This window comes from Copadichromis virginalis, linkage group LG6 (genome assembly GCF_057382275.1).
Source record: "Copadichromis virginalis isolate Kocher_CV1m ecotype Utaka linkage group LG6, C_Virginalis_male_GT1.1, whole genome shotgun sequence".
Lineage (NCBI taxonomy): Eukaryota > Metazoa > Chordata > Actinopteri > Cichliformes > Cichlidae > Copadichromis > Copadichromis virginalis.
Window position 1 is genome coordinate 30,906,746 of NC_140623.1, and position 14,183 is coordinate 30,920,928.

At 39.7% G+C, this 14,183-nt stretch overlaps 1 protein-coding gene across 1 annotated transcript in view; it reads right to left on the bottom strand.

The window, feature by feature from the left end:
* Positions 1-14,183, bottom strand: part of LOC146708101 (dolichyl-diphosphooligosaccharide--protein glycosyltransferase subunit TUSC3) — an 80,040-nt gene that overhangs the window by 13,320 nt on the left and 52,537 nt on the right. Inside the window, exon 7 of the mRNA XM_085459839.1 lies at positions 2,453-2,516. Coding sequence (XP_085315965.1) covers positions 2,453-2,516 — 64 coding nt within the window. The remainder of the gene's footprint in view (positions 1-2,452; positions 2,517-14,183) is intronic.

The window sequence follows — 14,183 nt, forward strand, 5'->3', positions numbered from 1 at the left end:
CACTAGTGCTGTCAGTGTTAATCTCATTAAAATGACATTAACACCATAATGCGGCAAATCTCTGTTAACGAGTTACCGTGGATCGCCCCGTGCATGGGGGTGGACGGCGTCAACACGTTAACAAGCTAAATGCGCATTGCGTGGCACATCCGACATACTGTTTTACTTTTGTCCATGACGCGCTTACCACCAGGGTCATACTTCACATGAAAACCAAAATAGTTCCAAACGCCAGATCTGAATGAGGATGGAGGAGGTTCAATTTGCCATGTTGCAACAAGCTTAACTTTTGTCTCGCTAGCTTGCGCTGAGCTCAGTGGATCTGCGCTCGACAGTGCAGCCTTGGCGGAGTCTGAGTCGAACGCAGATCCACTGAGCGCTTAACACAGACAGCATCGTCAGAAGAAAAGTTGATAAAATAAATTAAAAATTTTGTATTGTTAGATACATATGCGTACTGAACCGAAAGCACTGTATCGAACGGTTCAATATCGATACGAGTATCGTTGCACCCCTAATATACACATATTAGGGGTGCAACGATACTTGTATCGATATATATACACACACAAGAAAATAACATAAGAGTAATAAGAATAATAACATAGCTAGTATTTTTGAACAACAAGTCTTTGTCTGTGCTCATGTAGAACATGCATAAAGTGAAATTATTAATAACACACAGCTGCAGAAAGACAAATCACTTTAATCCTAACTGCAAAAAGTAATTTGCAGTTAGGATTAAACTTTAATAATTGTGAACAATTCATACAATACTCATACAATATTGTAAACACTTATATATTACAGAAGCAAACATTTTTTCATTCAACACCTGAGCTGTTTTTAAATCACTTCAAGCACAGGCTCACATGGCTTAGGGCCTAATTACAGATTCTTCTCTCTAGCATGCTCTGCATACAAATGCACACAACTAGGCAAAGCCTGATGGGGTGCACAAACAAAGACTGCCACATGGGAACATACAGGGGAAAAACTAAGGTATTCTCTTGATGTTGGGGTAAAAGATATGGCATGCTGGTGCGACACAAAGACAAGATCTCAAAGTACAGCAAGGTGGCTGTTTGGGTGGCTATACAGAGTGTCACAAAAATTATTATAACTATAGACCAATCTGCATTGATATAAAGTTTCCATCATGTCAAAGCAACCACAGCTTTTTCTCTTACAAGGAGCAACTGAACTTGAAAAAGACTGTAGCAGGGCTGAAACTATTAAAAAAACAAACCAATAAACAAAAAAACAAAAACAAAACAGTCCCTTGGCCTGCAGGCATCCTACACCCTCATCAGTCTATAGTAACAAACATTATGAATATGTGAACCTTAGATTATGAAATAAAAAGCATATTAACTATGCAGTAGCTACCTGTAGGAGAGCTGCTTTAGAAACACAACTAAAACAGGTCTTTGTTTGTTGGATATTTTTACTTTTAAATTATTTGCTTTGTTTAAAGAATATAAAATGTCATTTTGAACAGTCACACCATGTTTGATAAACAATATAAAGCCCTGGAAACATAACAAATTAACACTTGTTTAACACTTCATTCGCACCAATATTAGTTGCAACTTTAGTATAACTAATAACCACCAAGATGCTAGACAGTCTACAAATAAATAATACCATCAAGGAAACATTTAATTGAGTATGGTTTTGTAGCTTAATGTGGTAACTGTTTCCGCATGCATAAATTAAAGATTAAGCAAGATTACATTCTTCTATGATGCTCATAAAATGTGCTCACTCCACCTGCATTAACAACAAAGGTAGCTGTGTTACCATTTCAGCAGGTGCGTATGTTTCATTTAGGTGTAATCAGATGGGCAGAAGATTGACAAAAAAACCCAACAAAACCCTGTGTGACCATGGACAAATAAATATAGCTTTGCAGCAGGTGTGACCTTGGACCTGTTATTTCCTATGGGGGTGAACAGAACAGCTAGGAATGAATGGTATCATTACCCACACACATACAGAAGCCCCACTGCAAGTACACATGGGTATACAAGCAGACAGAAGTAAACAAATACAAACAGAAAAATATATCCTGCCAAACAAGACCCCAAGAAAATACATGCAAAGACACACTCAATCATGAGCTGTTGGAATTTGGAACAAATCAGGCAAGGAGAAAAGTTGAAAAGAGGACAACCCATTGTCTTTGTATTGTGAATTTCTTCAGTCCAACAGAAAGGCCTTAACAGAGATTTTTGACTTTGTTGGAGGGAAAAAAGTCAAATAAAAACAAAAGGGAACACTCTTTCAAACATAAAAAGTTCTCAAAGGTGCTGTGGGTGAGGAAATGGTGATTTAAAGGAATCTGCTGCCAAGATGAGCTGCTGGACATTTCATGGAGATATATTACTCTAGATGATTAGCATTTTGCAACATGTGACACACAAACAAGAACAATTTAATTAAAGGATACTCAGAAGAAGGATGATGTGAGACTCTGCCACAAACTGTGCCTGACTGCTGCCATGAATATAACTCTGGGGGGGAAGAGAAAGAGAAGAAAACAATGTCAGTTAAGAATTTTCTTTTCAGCGAGTAATTCAGTCACTAACAAACTCAAAAACTTCTATAATAAACAAAAGGACACGGTGGGATTGTGGTTCTGGAATTATTTTGTATTACCACACAGTAATGCTACCAGTTCTTTGAAGGGCTAAACTGAATCATCAGATAAAACCACATTCATAGTTTAGCCTGTTTAAAACTAACTTCAGTTGTGTTCCCAGACAGCAGTTGTATACTCTTTCTGCAGTGTCCATGGAGCGTTTCTACCAGCTGGCAGTGTATTATAAATGCACTAGACAAACAAGCAAATAAACCTTAAAAATAATTGAGTAAAATCTTTCCCAATGTGACGTTCTGAGGGTGGCATAAAATGCATCATAGACAGGACGAACAGGATTTTAAGAGACCCGTCACTAGTGTTTTAATAAATGAATAGAAAGTGGGGATCTGAGTGGAGAAGTAATTGTATTTAATTGTATAAATGTGTGTTGCTTGAGTATGTTTCTAGATCAGAATTCATTAATGTGCTTGTTCATATGACTCAAGCCTGAGGAATTATCCATGTGGTGTGTAGGTGTATAGAAAGGGTACATTTTTCATGCAGTGGGCAGAGAGGTCAACCTAAACCTACATTACCGATCACACACACATACACATATGATTGCTCTGAATGAGAATTGGTATGTTTTATGCAGTCTGCCAAAGCTAAACTTCCCACTTCAGTACAATCTTCTCTAAATGTTGAATTAATTGTACTTTAAAATCTTTCAGAATGAATCGAATACAAAACAATAAAAAAACAAAATGGAAATAGTACAGGATCATCAAATCTAACCGTTCCAGAAACAAAAATTATAATTATCCTGATTTCTGTGCATTTCAGACACTTTATGATCAGAATCATCGACATCTAACAAATTGATCTTTTTTCCGCTATAGCTTATAGCCATCTAAACCTGATGATATGCTTGGATCAATGTCCCCGCTGAAGCTCATACTTCACTGAGATTCGAAGCAAAATGCTGGGATTCCAGCTCCTGTGCTAAGATGTCAGAGGTCTACTTTGACTAACATCTGTCTGTTAGAGAAAAAGAAGCAGACAAAATGAGGGTCTGAGGAAAGGAAACAAACAGAAGAAGGGAGAAAGTCTTTCAGAGTGTTTAACATTGTTGAATCCCTGCAGATTATCAGTGTCTAGGCAGATCAAGGGTCTGCTTTTCCACTTGACTGGTGTAGTGTTCATTCCTTTTCTATCAGACAAGAATAAGTATGGAAAGATGAATAGAAGATGACAAAAGAGGTGGAGTAGAGGGTGGACAGCTTTTTCTTGCTTCAGTGGAGAGAAGTGAAGAATTTTTGCACTTGAAAGCAGATAAAAACAATGAGGCCTCAGTGCTGAAACAGATCCTTTTGTTTTCGGTATAAACCTGTTATTCTCCATTAGCTAGGATTTTTAAAATTATTTTTGGCATTCTTTTCTTGCTGACTAGAAAACAAAGCTCATGTACTAGAACAATGGGAAACTGTTTGGAAATTTTCCTTACATTCCTAATTAGAGATGGACCGATCCGATATTACGTATCGGTATCGGTCCGATACTGACCTAAATGACTGGATCGGATATCGGAGAAAAATAAAAAATGTAATCCGATCCATTAAATATCACGAAAGCACCTCACAAAACTTGCAACAGCCGTAACTCACCTCAGAACGTTAGCATGTTGGAGCAGTATGCATCACGTGATAGAGCAGCTGTGGCATGCAGGACCTGTCGTGGTCTGGATAGCATGTGGAGCTTCGCTAGCAACCCGGCATTTCATCTCCGACAAAGTTATCCCCGAGAGAAGTAAAGCAAGTGTGTAAGTCCATCTCTGAATGTTTGTAAAGCATTCCTGCGTTAAGCTTAACGAGCGACTGCCTCTCGCTCTCCGGCTGCTACTTCAATCGTGAAACTGCCTAAATGATCAGCTGATCGGCTTTTCTGTCGCAAGTCCGTCTTTGTTTTTGGCCCACTTTGCACCAGAAAGAGGAAACCAGCGGCTGAACAACAGCAGCACGTTTAAGCTTGATAAGCTGTTGTTAGAATTTATTTAATATTACTTTCTACTCCAGGATCTTTTTCTACGTAGCTGACGGCTGGTAACTGTGCAGGGGCGGATCTAGCAAAGTTTAGCCAGGGGGGCCGATAGGGCATTAACAGGGAAAAGGGGGCACAAAGACATACTTTTCTTTCTTATTCTCATTTAAAATGTCTAGCTTTTAATAAATAATTATCTGACACACAAAGTTTTAATTTGATGTAAAATGAATAGAAGTCAATTACTGTATATAGTGACTATTAAGTCTAATATATATACCCTAGTAAGCTATAGTACTTTTTCCTTTGGGAAGGTACCATCTGTGCAGTCTGCAATTTTGTTGAAGAAAGATGTTGAATCTATTTAATATTTCTTGAAAAATAATTGATTTCTGTGCATTTTTTTTTACACTGCATCAAATTAAGGTTGATTATGTCGATTAAGCATCATGAGGTGGCGCGTGAGGGGTGGTTCCCTATTTTTTATTTATTTATTTTTGTTGTTGCTGGGAGTTGGAACCCTATTAGTTAGGTTGCTTAATATTTACGCTAAGTACTCTTTAAAATACCAGAATAGGGAGGATGGTGTAGGTCTAAGTTTATTAGATTGATCAGTATTGCTGAACTATGAAATATTTTTTTTGTATACAGGTATAACAGAATAGCTTTAGTGTAGTTGTTGTTTTAAACTTGAGTATGAACTTGCAGACTTGCAAAATTCAGCAAGATATTTTAAAAAACAGTTTTGTTGATTAAAAAACACTATATCGGATTCATATCGGTATCGGCAGATATCCAAATTTATGATATCGGTATCGGTATCGGACATAAAAAAGTGGTATCGTGCCATCTCTATTCCTAATCAGTACATTTGAAACTGGAAGGGGAATTTTGGTTCAGCAGTGGTAGCACTTTGGATAACTTCGGACTGCCTGTCTACTTGCAGTGAACGGCTCTGGGGCAGTGGCAAAAATATGTGGTGCATCTGGTCTGTAGTCTCCTCTTCCTAGTGCTGTTATTAGTCCATCCATCAGTGGCAGAGAAGAGAGAAGTTGTAACATACAAAGAGCTGAAGTGAAGCTGAGTGTTAAAAACAACGAAAAGTCTCCACCGCAGCTGCTGTCTGTACTTCTTTGAGGTTTTTGCCCCTCCTCAGACATCTCCACATAGAACAGCAGATAGTGGCTTGCACCTTCACCATTCCCTAACTTCCCTGTTTTGTGTCAATAGAAAAAGCAATTTGCATTTGCTGGTGATGATACTAACCTAATACTCATATACAAAATGAAAAATAAAATGACAACTATAGAACACACCATTTGTGAACATACTGTAGACTCTTAATATCATGTTTACCTATTAGATGGGCACTGTGCCAGATATATTGACACTTACACTGTGATAAACCCATTTCAGATGACGGGGGTACTTTAAACCCATGATTTGCCCCCTTTAAAAGGTTAAAGCTTTTGCTTGCTAAGTTGATAATTGACCCATCACATGAGTTTCAACTGATAACCTCTGTAAGATATAGTTCAGACCAGGATATGCAAGACAAACAATCTCTAGCTGCCTTTTGTCCTTACACCTACATAAGCTTTTTGAATGAACTTCTGGTGTGTTTTTTCAGTTAACTGTAGAGCTCTTCATTTTAATACCCACTAAGAAGCCCACTCACATTTTCAGGAGACTATTAGTTAAGCTCGTTAAGTACACACAACAGTATGAAAGGGTTAAAAAAAAAGAAGAAAAAAACCTGCCACAATGACAAAACAAATTAAACAAGTCCTAGAAAGTTTGGGAAACCACACACTGAAACTAATAGGTGCGTCAGTATCCAATGGGGATTTTTCTTTCATTACCGGAACTAAAAAAAAACCCCCTCCAAACAACAAAAAAAACCCAACACATCCATACCATTGTTCCACTTGCTACATGTTACCCTTAAGCACAAAACAAGTCAATGCTTGGCGGATAAAACATTATTCAATCCATGGTTGGGCACTTCCAATTAACCTGATGTATTAAAATGTAGCTGTTTAATTCATTAATGTGCGGAGCAGAACAGAGTGTGCATGTTTCAGTGTACGTAGCTAAACAGGTGTCCACAAAACACGTAAGTAAATGTTTGTAAATTAAACTGTTTAGAGAGAACAGCCTTTTGAGACATTTTGTGTGGCTTTTGTGTGAGTGTGCGTTAATCAGAAGGATTTACCTCAAAGTGATTTGGGGTATAAAAGCAGCAACCTTTAGTCTTCATGTTGCTGAGATAACAAAGACATTTAAATGAGCTAATGCAGAAGTCACATCTTGTAACTTTTTCTCTTACTTAAAAAACAAAAAACAAACAAAAGCAACCCCCCCAAAAACTAAATCCCATTCTCTGATCTATATAATAGATCAATGTACTTGGTGCCATTAACTAAATTTCTCTTATATTGTAAGGTTTGCAATATTATATGGTTATATTTCAAGCAAAATCCCACAAAAAGGTCAAAACATAATATTAGTCATTTGCTCAGTTCTGCTTCAGGTCTATCTGTTGCTGCTCAGTGCAATACATAGAAACCCTCACCCTGACATACTCCATAATCTGTGGAGTATGCCTAATATACAGAAACCCGTGTTAACATTTTTTGTTTTAAATATTTCTTGTTTTTACTTTTGTTTCATTTTTTTAAATACACAAGAAAAAAAATATTATATGATCGCTGGTGCCATTCTGGTGCACAGCATGCTGACACATACATTTTCTCCTTTTTAAATAGTCTCACAATGGCTTGCCTGCATAAATTTAGGCAGGTTCATGCTGGGGAGCGTCTGGTACAACTGCAGTCTACTACTGCTCCAATTAATCTGATGGATTAGTTTCTTGCTTTTTGGAGGGGTTTTTGGGTTCTTTTTTAAGACTGCCATGTCTGCAAATTAGGTTAAAACATTGTCTTGTATAAACAAATGATTTAAGTTAAGTAGAGTGGTAAATAAAAGTTGGACATGCGGCCCCACTCTGTATAGACAAGTTACATAAAAAATAACATATTCAATCGATCAATAGCTTGGGTATACATGTGATAACATTCTTCTTCAACAAGAATGAAGATGTGCACAGCAGTATATGCCGACTATGTTCATGGACCCATTTGAAAACACGGATATTAAAATCATCATTATACAAGAATAACCATCTGTAACATTATGACAGAAATTATGTATTTGCACTCATGTAAGTATAAAATATTGATTCACATTTAATATACATTTGTTTAGCCCAGCTTCTGAAATAACAGGTTGCATATGAATCAGCCTTCAATTACAGACAGGCTTTCATTTCCAAATAACAGATCTGGTGAATCCTCAAATTAAATTCTACATGAGTTTGAGAATGGCTGAGTGCATACAGTACATACACAACGTTTGGCAAACATTTAAATGCACAAACTCCAGAACTGCTGTAAATTTTCTGGGGGGTTTTTTGAGTTGGGAAAATCTTTCTTAACCACATGCACAGGAATAATCAAAAGCAGTAATGCCACACACTAATTGTGTTAAAGTTTTGCAAAATAAAAACACACAAAAAATAAATTACATAACTAAAACACGTCTCCAACTTCACACTTTGTAACCATTTCAAATGAACACCTCTATTACTTTAGTAAACAGAACGCCCTCAAGTTAAGGAAACAGTGGTATAGGAACAGCATTATTTATTTGTCGTGACCATGCCCGGCTATTGTCAGAGACCCAGCTTTGGGCTTCAGTTTATTTATTCATTTATCTTTTAATGAATGTATTTACTTTCAGGTAATGGCACAGACACAGACTAAAATCAGGTATACATATATATACATATACGTATATATACACATATATACATATATATACACATGTACGTATATATACACATGTACGTATATATACACATGTACGTATATATACACATATATGTTCCCACCAATTGAGCATTGCGTGGCACATCCGACATACTGTTTTACTTTTGTCCATGACGCACTTACCATCAGGGTCATGCTTCACATGAAAACCAAGACAGTTTCAAACGCCAGATCTGAATGAGGGTGGGGCAGGTTCAATTTGCCATGTTGCAACGAGCTTAGCTTCTGTCTTGCTAGCTTGCGCTGCGCTCAGTGGATCTGCACTCGACATTGCAGCCTAGGCGGAGTAGTCGAACGCAGATCCACTGAGCGCTCAACACAGACAGCATTGTCAGAAGAAAAGTTGATAAAATAAATTAAAAAACAATGTGTATTGTTCGATACATATGCGTACCGAACCGAAAGCACTGTATCGAACGGTTCAATATCGATACGAGTATCGTTGCACCCCTAAAATAAATATATATATATAGACAGACACACACACACACACACCATTCAAAGAGGAATGCCCTGCAGCACATAACAACTTAATGTCTTAACAACAAGAAGTGAAAGCATTTAGACGTGATTTATTCACAGCCGCTGTGAGACTGGTTAGGTTCATTGAACCCTTCATTTGAACAAATATGATAGTCTATTTAAGGGATTCAGGTAATGCTTTAAAATCTCATTATCTACTCAGTGTTTATGCAGTTCAGTGTTTACGCACTCCGTGGAGAGTTCAGTTTAATTACCCAAGAGTCAATTAAAGCCATTCAAACCCGTTTTCTTTTTTGAAAACATGTCAATCAGTGAAATGAGGTGACTTTTAACTTCCTAAATATGCAGAATTTTATTAATTATTTTGTTTTCAGTGATATATAGAGAAAGACAGCCAAGGTGAGGGACTTGAGATGACTTGCATTGAGTCAGAGATTTATAACAGACTGTTACTTGTTCTGCATGTGGCTGGGATTAGTAACAGAGTAGACAATCAATCTGAAGAATGACATAATGGATGCAAAGTGAACTAAGATATACAAGGTAAAATAATTTTAATTATTTCATATAATTATTTTATATGATGACCACTATGATATGAGCCATAGCCTCTTATGGGACTTCTGAATCAAGCTCAATCAAGTTGTTTTTTGTTTAATTTTTGTTTTCTTTTAAATAAAAGTTTCTCATAGCCCAATGTCTGTCTTTATGACTAAGAGTTAGTTTATAGCAGGGGTGCCCAATCCCGGTCCTCGAGAGCTACCGTCCTGCAGCTTTTAGATGCATCCTTGTTCCCACACAGCTGAATCAAATGAATGGCTTGTTATCAGGCCTTTGCCAAACATGATGGCATGCTGAAGAGGTAATCAAACCATTTGATTCAGCTGTGTTGGAGTAGGGATGCATCTAAAAGCTGCAGGATAGTAGCTCTCGAGGACCGGGATTGGGCAGCCCTGGTTTATAGCCTACCGACATAAAATGTAAGTAGCTGATCTTCCCACAATAATAGCTATTTTTACCTCTGTAAATCTCAGTAAGGCAGGAAGTAAAAGTGTGTAGGAATGGAGACACTAAATTGTGTTAACGTGTGGTTTTTTTGTGAACTGCATATTTTCAAGGTACAGTTTCTTATAAATTATTTTTTAATTTGCCTTGGTGACCACTTTAATTTGACTCACCATGAGCCCTACAAAGCATGCCTCTAATCATCCTGGGACAGAAGCATTAATAGGCCAAGGAGAAATGATGCAGCCCTCCTGAAGGGAAACCACGGCAACACTGATGTAAATTTACACTGATGTACGTCTACATATACTTCAGAGTTTATTTCTTTTATTTTGGGGGCTTATTATTGACTGGAACAATGTGTCAAGTATCAGAAAGCTGCAATCTAAGATGCTGGCAGGCGGTAACAATGCAAAACTCTGCTTTTCATGACCAGTGTCTTTGTGACACTTTGTGACAATTTCAACAAACCAGTTGGTCTACATGGAGCCTTTTAATTTGAACATTTCAGCGCTCAGCCTCATTTAACAACAACAAAAAAAGACCTGCATTGTTTAATACATCTGAATACATAATACATCTGAGGGGGGGGGGGAGGAAAAAAGAAATAATACAAAACTAGCCACCTCTTTGTTGAGTTCATCTTGTGCAAAGTTGTTTGAACTTTTGACCGTTCCAATAAACACAACAAAAAAGCAGACAAAAACTCAGGTTATATTGTGCATTCTCCATTAGTGTGTGTGGGTGGGTGTGTGTGTGTGTGTGCACGCGCACGCATGTGGAACCAAATGGAACCAAACATTCACTAGCAATGGGTATTGTATATCCATGCAGCCACTGACCAATAGGAAACCTGTCTTAATTGAAGGGCCTAACAGAGTGTCAGCCTAAAAGCTGTTACACTGCTTACCCACTTGCTCTGTTGCATAGTCTATAAAATACCGACAGCTGCAAGTGCTACCCCTCAACCTCCTTGTAGATACACCTAGTGTCATGGTCCTGGGTCGTGCGACCCAGTGTTTTGAGTGTGTTTTTAGTCTATTTTTCATGTTTATTGTTTGTTTAGGTTCATTAAGTTATTCTAGCTCATTTGTAATTATATTACCCTTGTGTTAAGTCTCCCTTGCCCTTCATGTGTTTATGTCTGTGTGTCTTATGTAGCCAAGTTCATGTTGTCGTTTCTGTCATCTTCCCTTGTACTCAGTCTCCCTGGTTCGTGCGTCTACCTGTCATGAGTCATGTCTGCGTGGTTATGTTTAGTTCATGTCATGTCTAATCTCCATGTTTCCTGTTTTACTTTGAAAGTCTGTATTCAATGTCAGTATATTTAGTTTCACTTCTGTCCTGTCTTAGGTTCATGTGTGTCAGCTCAAATTCAAATTCAAATTTTATTTGTCACGTACACAGTCATACACAGTACGATATGTAGTGAAATGCTTGGACAACTGCTCGTGACCTAAAGAAAACAAAAAAGGAAAAGGCTATGAATAAGATAGGAAATAAATATAAAAAATTAAAAAGGGTAAATTTAACTAGGAAGGAATAAAATATAAATTAAGGTTAAAAATGAAATAACTGTACAACACAAATTAGAATGAAGGGTAAATTTAACTGGGAAAGAATAAGATAAAATATACAAATTAAAGTTGAAAATAAAATAATTGTACAACAAAATACACAATATAGAACTATATAAGAATGTATGAGAAATATAAATAAATATATACACAATAACAGCAGCTGTACAAGTATTAACTGGAAATGAAGAATATAGTGACCAGTGTTGCGCAATCCACATTATGTCCTGTGCAGTGCAAATATGCTTAAAGTGATTTAAGTGATGAAGTGAAAACAATGTCCAGAATGTCCAGTGTGTGTGTAAGAACTGTATGTGTGGGTCAGTACTGTGTGGTGGTGTGATTGAGAGACTGTATCACCTGCGGGAAGAAGCTCCTCCTCAGTCTCTCTGTGTTGGTCTTCAGCGAGCGGAATCGCTTTCCTGACCTCAACAGAGAGAACAGTCTGTTGTTGGGATGGCTGAGGTCCTTCACGATCTTCCTGGCCTTGGTCCAGCACCGCCTGCTGTAGATTGAGTGCAGGTCAGGGAGCTCGGAGCGGATGGTGCGCTCAGCTGACCGCACAACCCTCTGTAGAGCTCGTCTGTCCTGCATGGTGCTGTTCCCCGTCAGGATGCTCTCTATGGTGCACGAGTAAAAGTTCCTGAGCACCTTGGAGGGCAGTTGGAAGTCTCTCAAGCGTCTGAGGTGGTAGAGACGCTGACGGGCCTTTTTCACCACGGTGTTGATGTGACAGGACCATGACAGGTCCTGCGTGATGTGAACTCCGAGGTATTTGAAGCTGTCCACTCTCTCCACTGGGCACTCGTTGATGACAGGGGTCTGGTAGTTCCTCTCCTGCTTAGTGCTGAAGTCCACTATCAGCTCCTTTGTCTTACTGACGTTTAGAAGGAGGTTGTTCCTCTGGCACCAGTTCTCCAGATTCCTAATCTCCTTCAGGTAGGCCGTCTCGTTGTTATCAGAGATCAGGCCCACCACGACGGTGTCGTCAGCAAACTTGATGATGGTGGTGGAGCTGGTAGTGGCCACACAGTCATATGTGTACAAAGAGTACAGCAGGGGGCTCAGAACACACCCCTGGGGGGCTCCAGTGCTGAGAGTGGTGGAGGCTGAGACATGTCCGCCCATCCTTACTGCCTGTGGTCTGCCAGTTAGGAAGTTGGAGATCCACTGACACATAGATGAGCTGAGTCCCAGATGCTCCAGCTTGGTGGTGAGTGTGGAGGGAATTATGGTGTTAAATGCAGAGCTGTAGTCTATGAAGAGCATTTTAACATAATTCCCCTTCTAGTGTCCAAGTGAGTGAGTGATGTGTGGAGGAGATGAGAGATGGCATCGTCTGTGGAACGATTTGGACGGTAAGCGAACTGTAGTGGGTCCAGTGTGTCTGGTAGTGAAGAAATGATGAAGTCTCTGACCAGGCGTTCAAAGCACTTCATCACTACTGAGGTGAGGGCTACAGGGCGATAGTCATTGAGAGAAGCAGGGTGGGGTTTCTTCGGGACAGGAGCAATGATGGACTCTTTGAAGCATGTGGGGATCACCGACTGAGATAAAGAGATGTTGAATATCTCAGTGAACACAGGAGCTAGCTGGTATGCGCAGTCTCTTATACGACCTGGGATGCAGTCTGGTCCTGCTGCTTTCCTGGTGTTCACTCTTTTGAAGGCTCTCCTTACTTCATGCTCGGAGATGAAGAGCACGTTTCCGGTGCTGGCAGTATCTTCCTGTCTGCAGCCGTTAGCGCCGCTAGCACTAGCATCGTTGGAGTCCTTAGCTGCAGCCTCGAAGCGAGCATAGAAAGTGTTCAGCTTGTCTGCCAGAGTCACGGCCGCGTTCGTCATACCGGTTGTTGGTGCTTTATAGTCCGTTATTGTCCTTAGTCCCCGCCACAGGCTCCTAGAGTAACTCTGTTGGAGTTGTGACTCTAGTTTCCTCCCGTAGCGCTGCTTCGCCTCTTTCACCGCCCTCCGCACGTTATATGACGCGGCTTTGTACGGGTCCATGTCCCCCGTCGTGAGTCCCGTGTTGTAGGCAGCGGTGCGGGATCTCAGAGCGTCGCGGATGGTTTTATCCACCCACGGCTTCTGGTTGGGAAACGTTGTGATAGTCTTTGTCTTCACGGTATCATCCGCTAGTTTCCCGAAGAATCCCACAACCGCTTCCGTAAACACGTTGACATCATCATCGGAGCTGTTTCTGAACATGCCCCAGTCTGCGTCATCGAGTGCGCCTGTAACGCGGCCACCGATTGATCCGTCCAGCGCGCGACCTTCCTCTGAACCGGAACTGTGCTCCCATGTGTGGCCACTTCCCCTGATCATCCCTCATGTGTATTTAGTCTCTGGCTGTATCCCAATTCAGGGTCTGCAGCCTTAAAGGCCGCATTTTAAGGCCGATTACGTCACCGCGACGCGACGAAGGCTGTCCCAATTTGAAGGCTGCTCAAAATGCGGCCCTCAAATGCGTCCTTAATTTCCCTGAATTTTAAGGACGTGGCGGTGTAGACTTCGTGGCCCAATATATCCCAGAATGCATAGTGTGGATAATTTTGCTGAAAAAAACGGCGCCCGAAGAGTAAACTTTAAGTACTGAATATCATGTCAC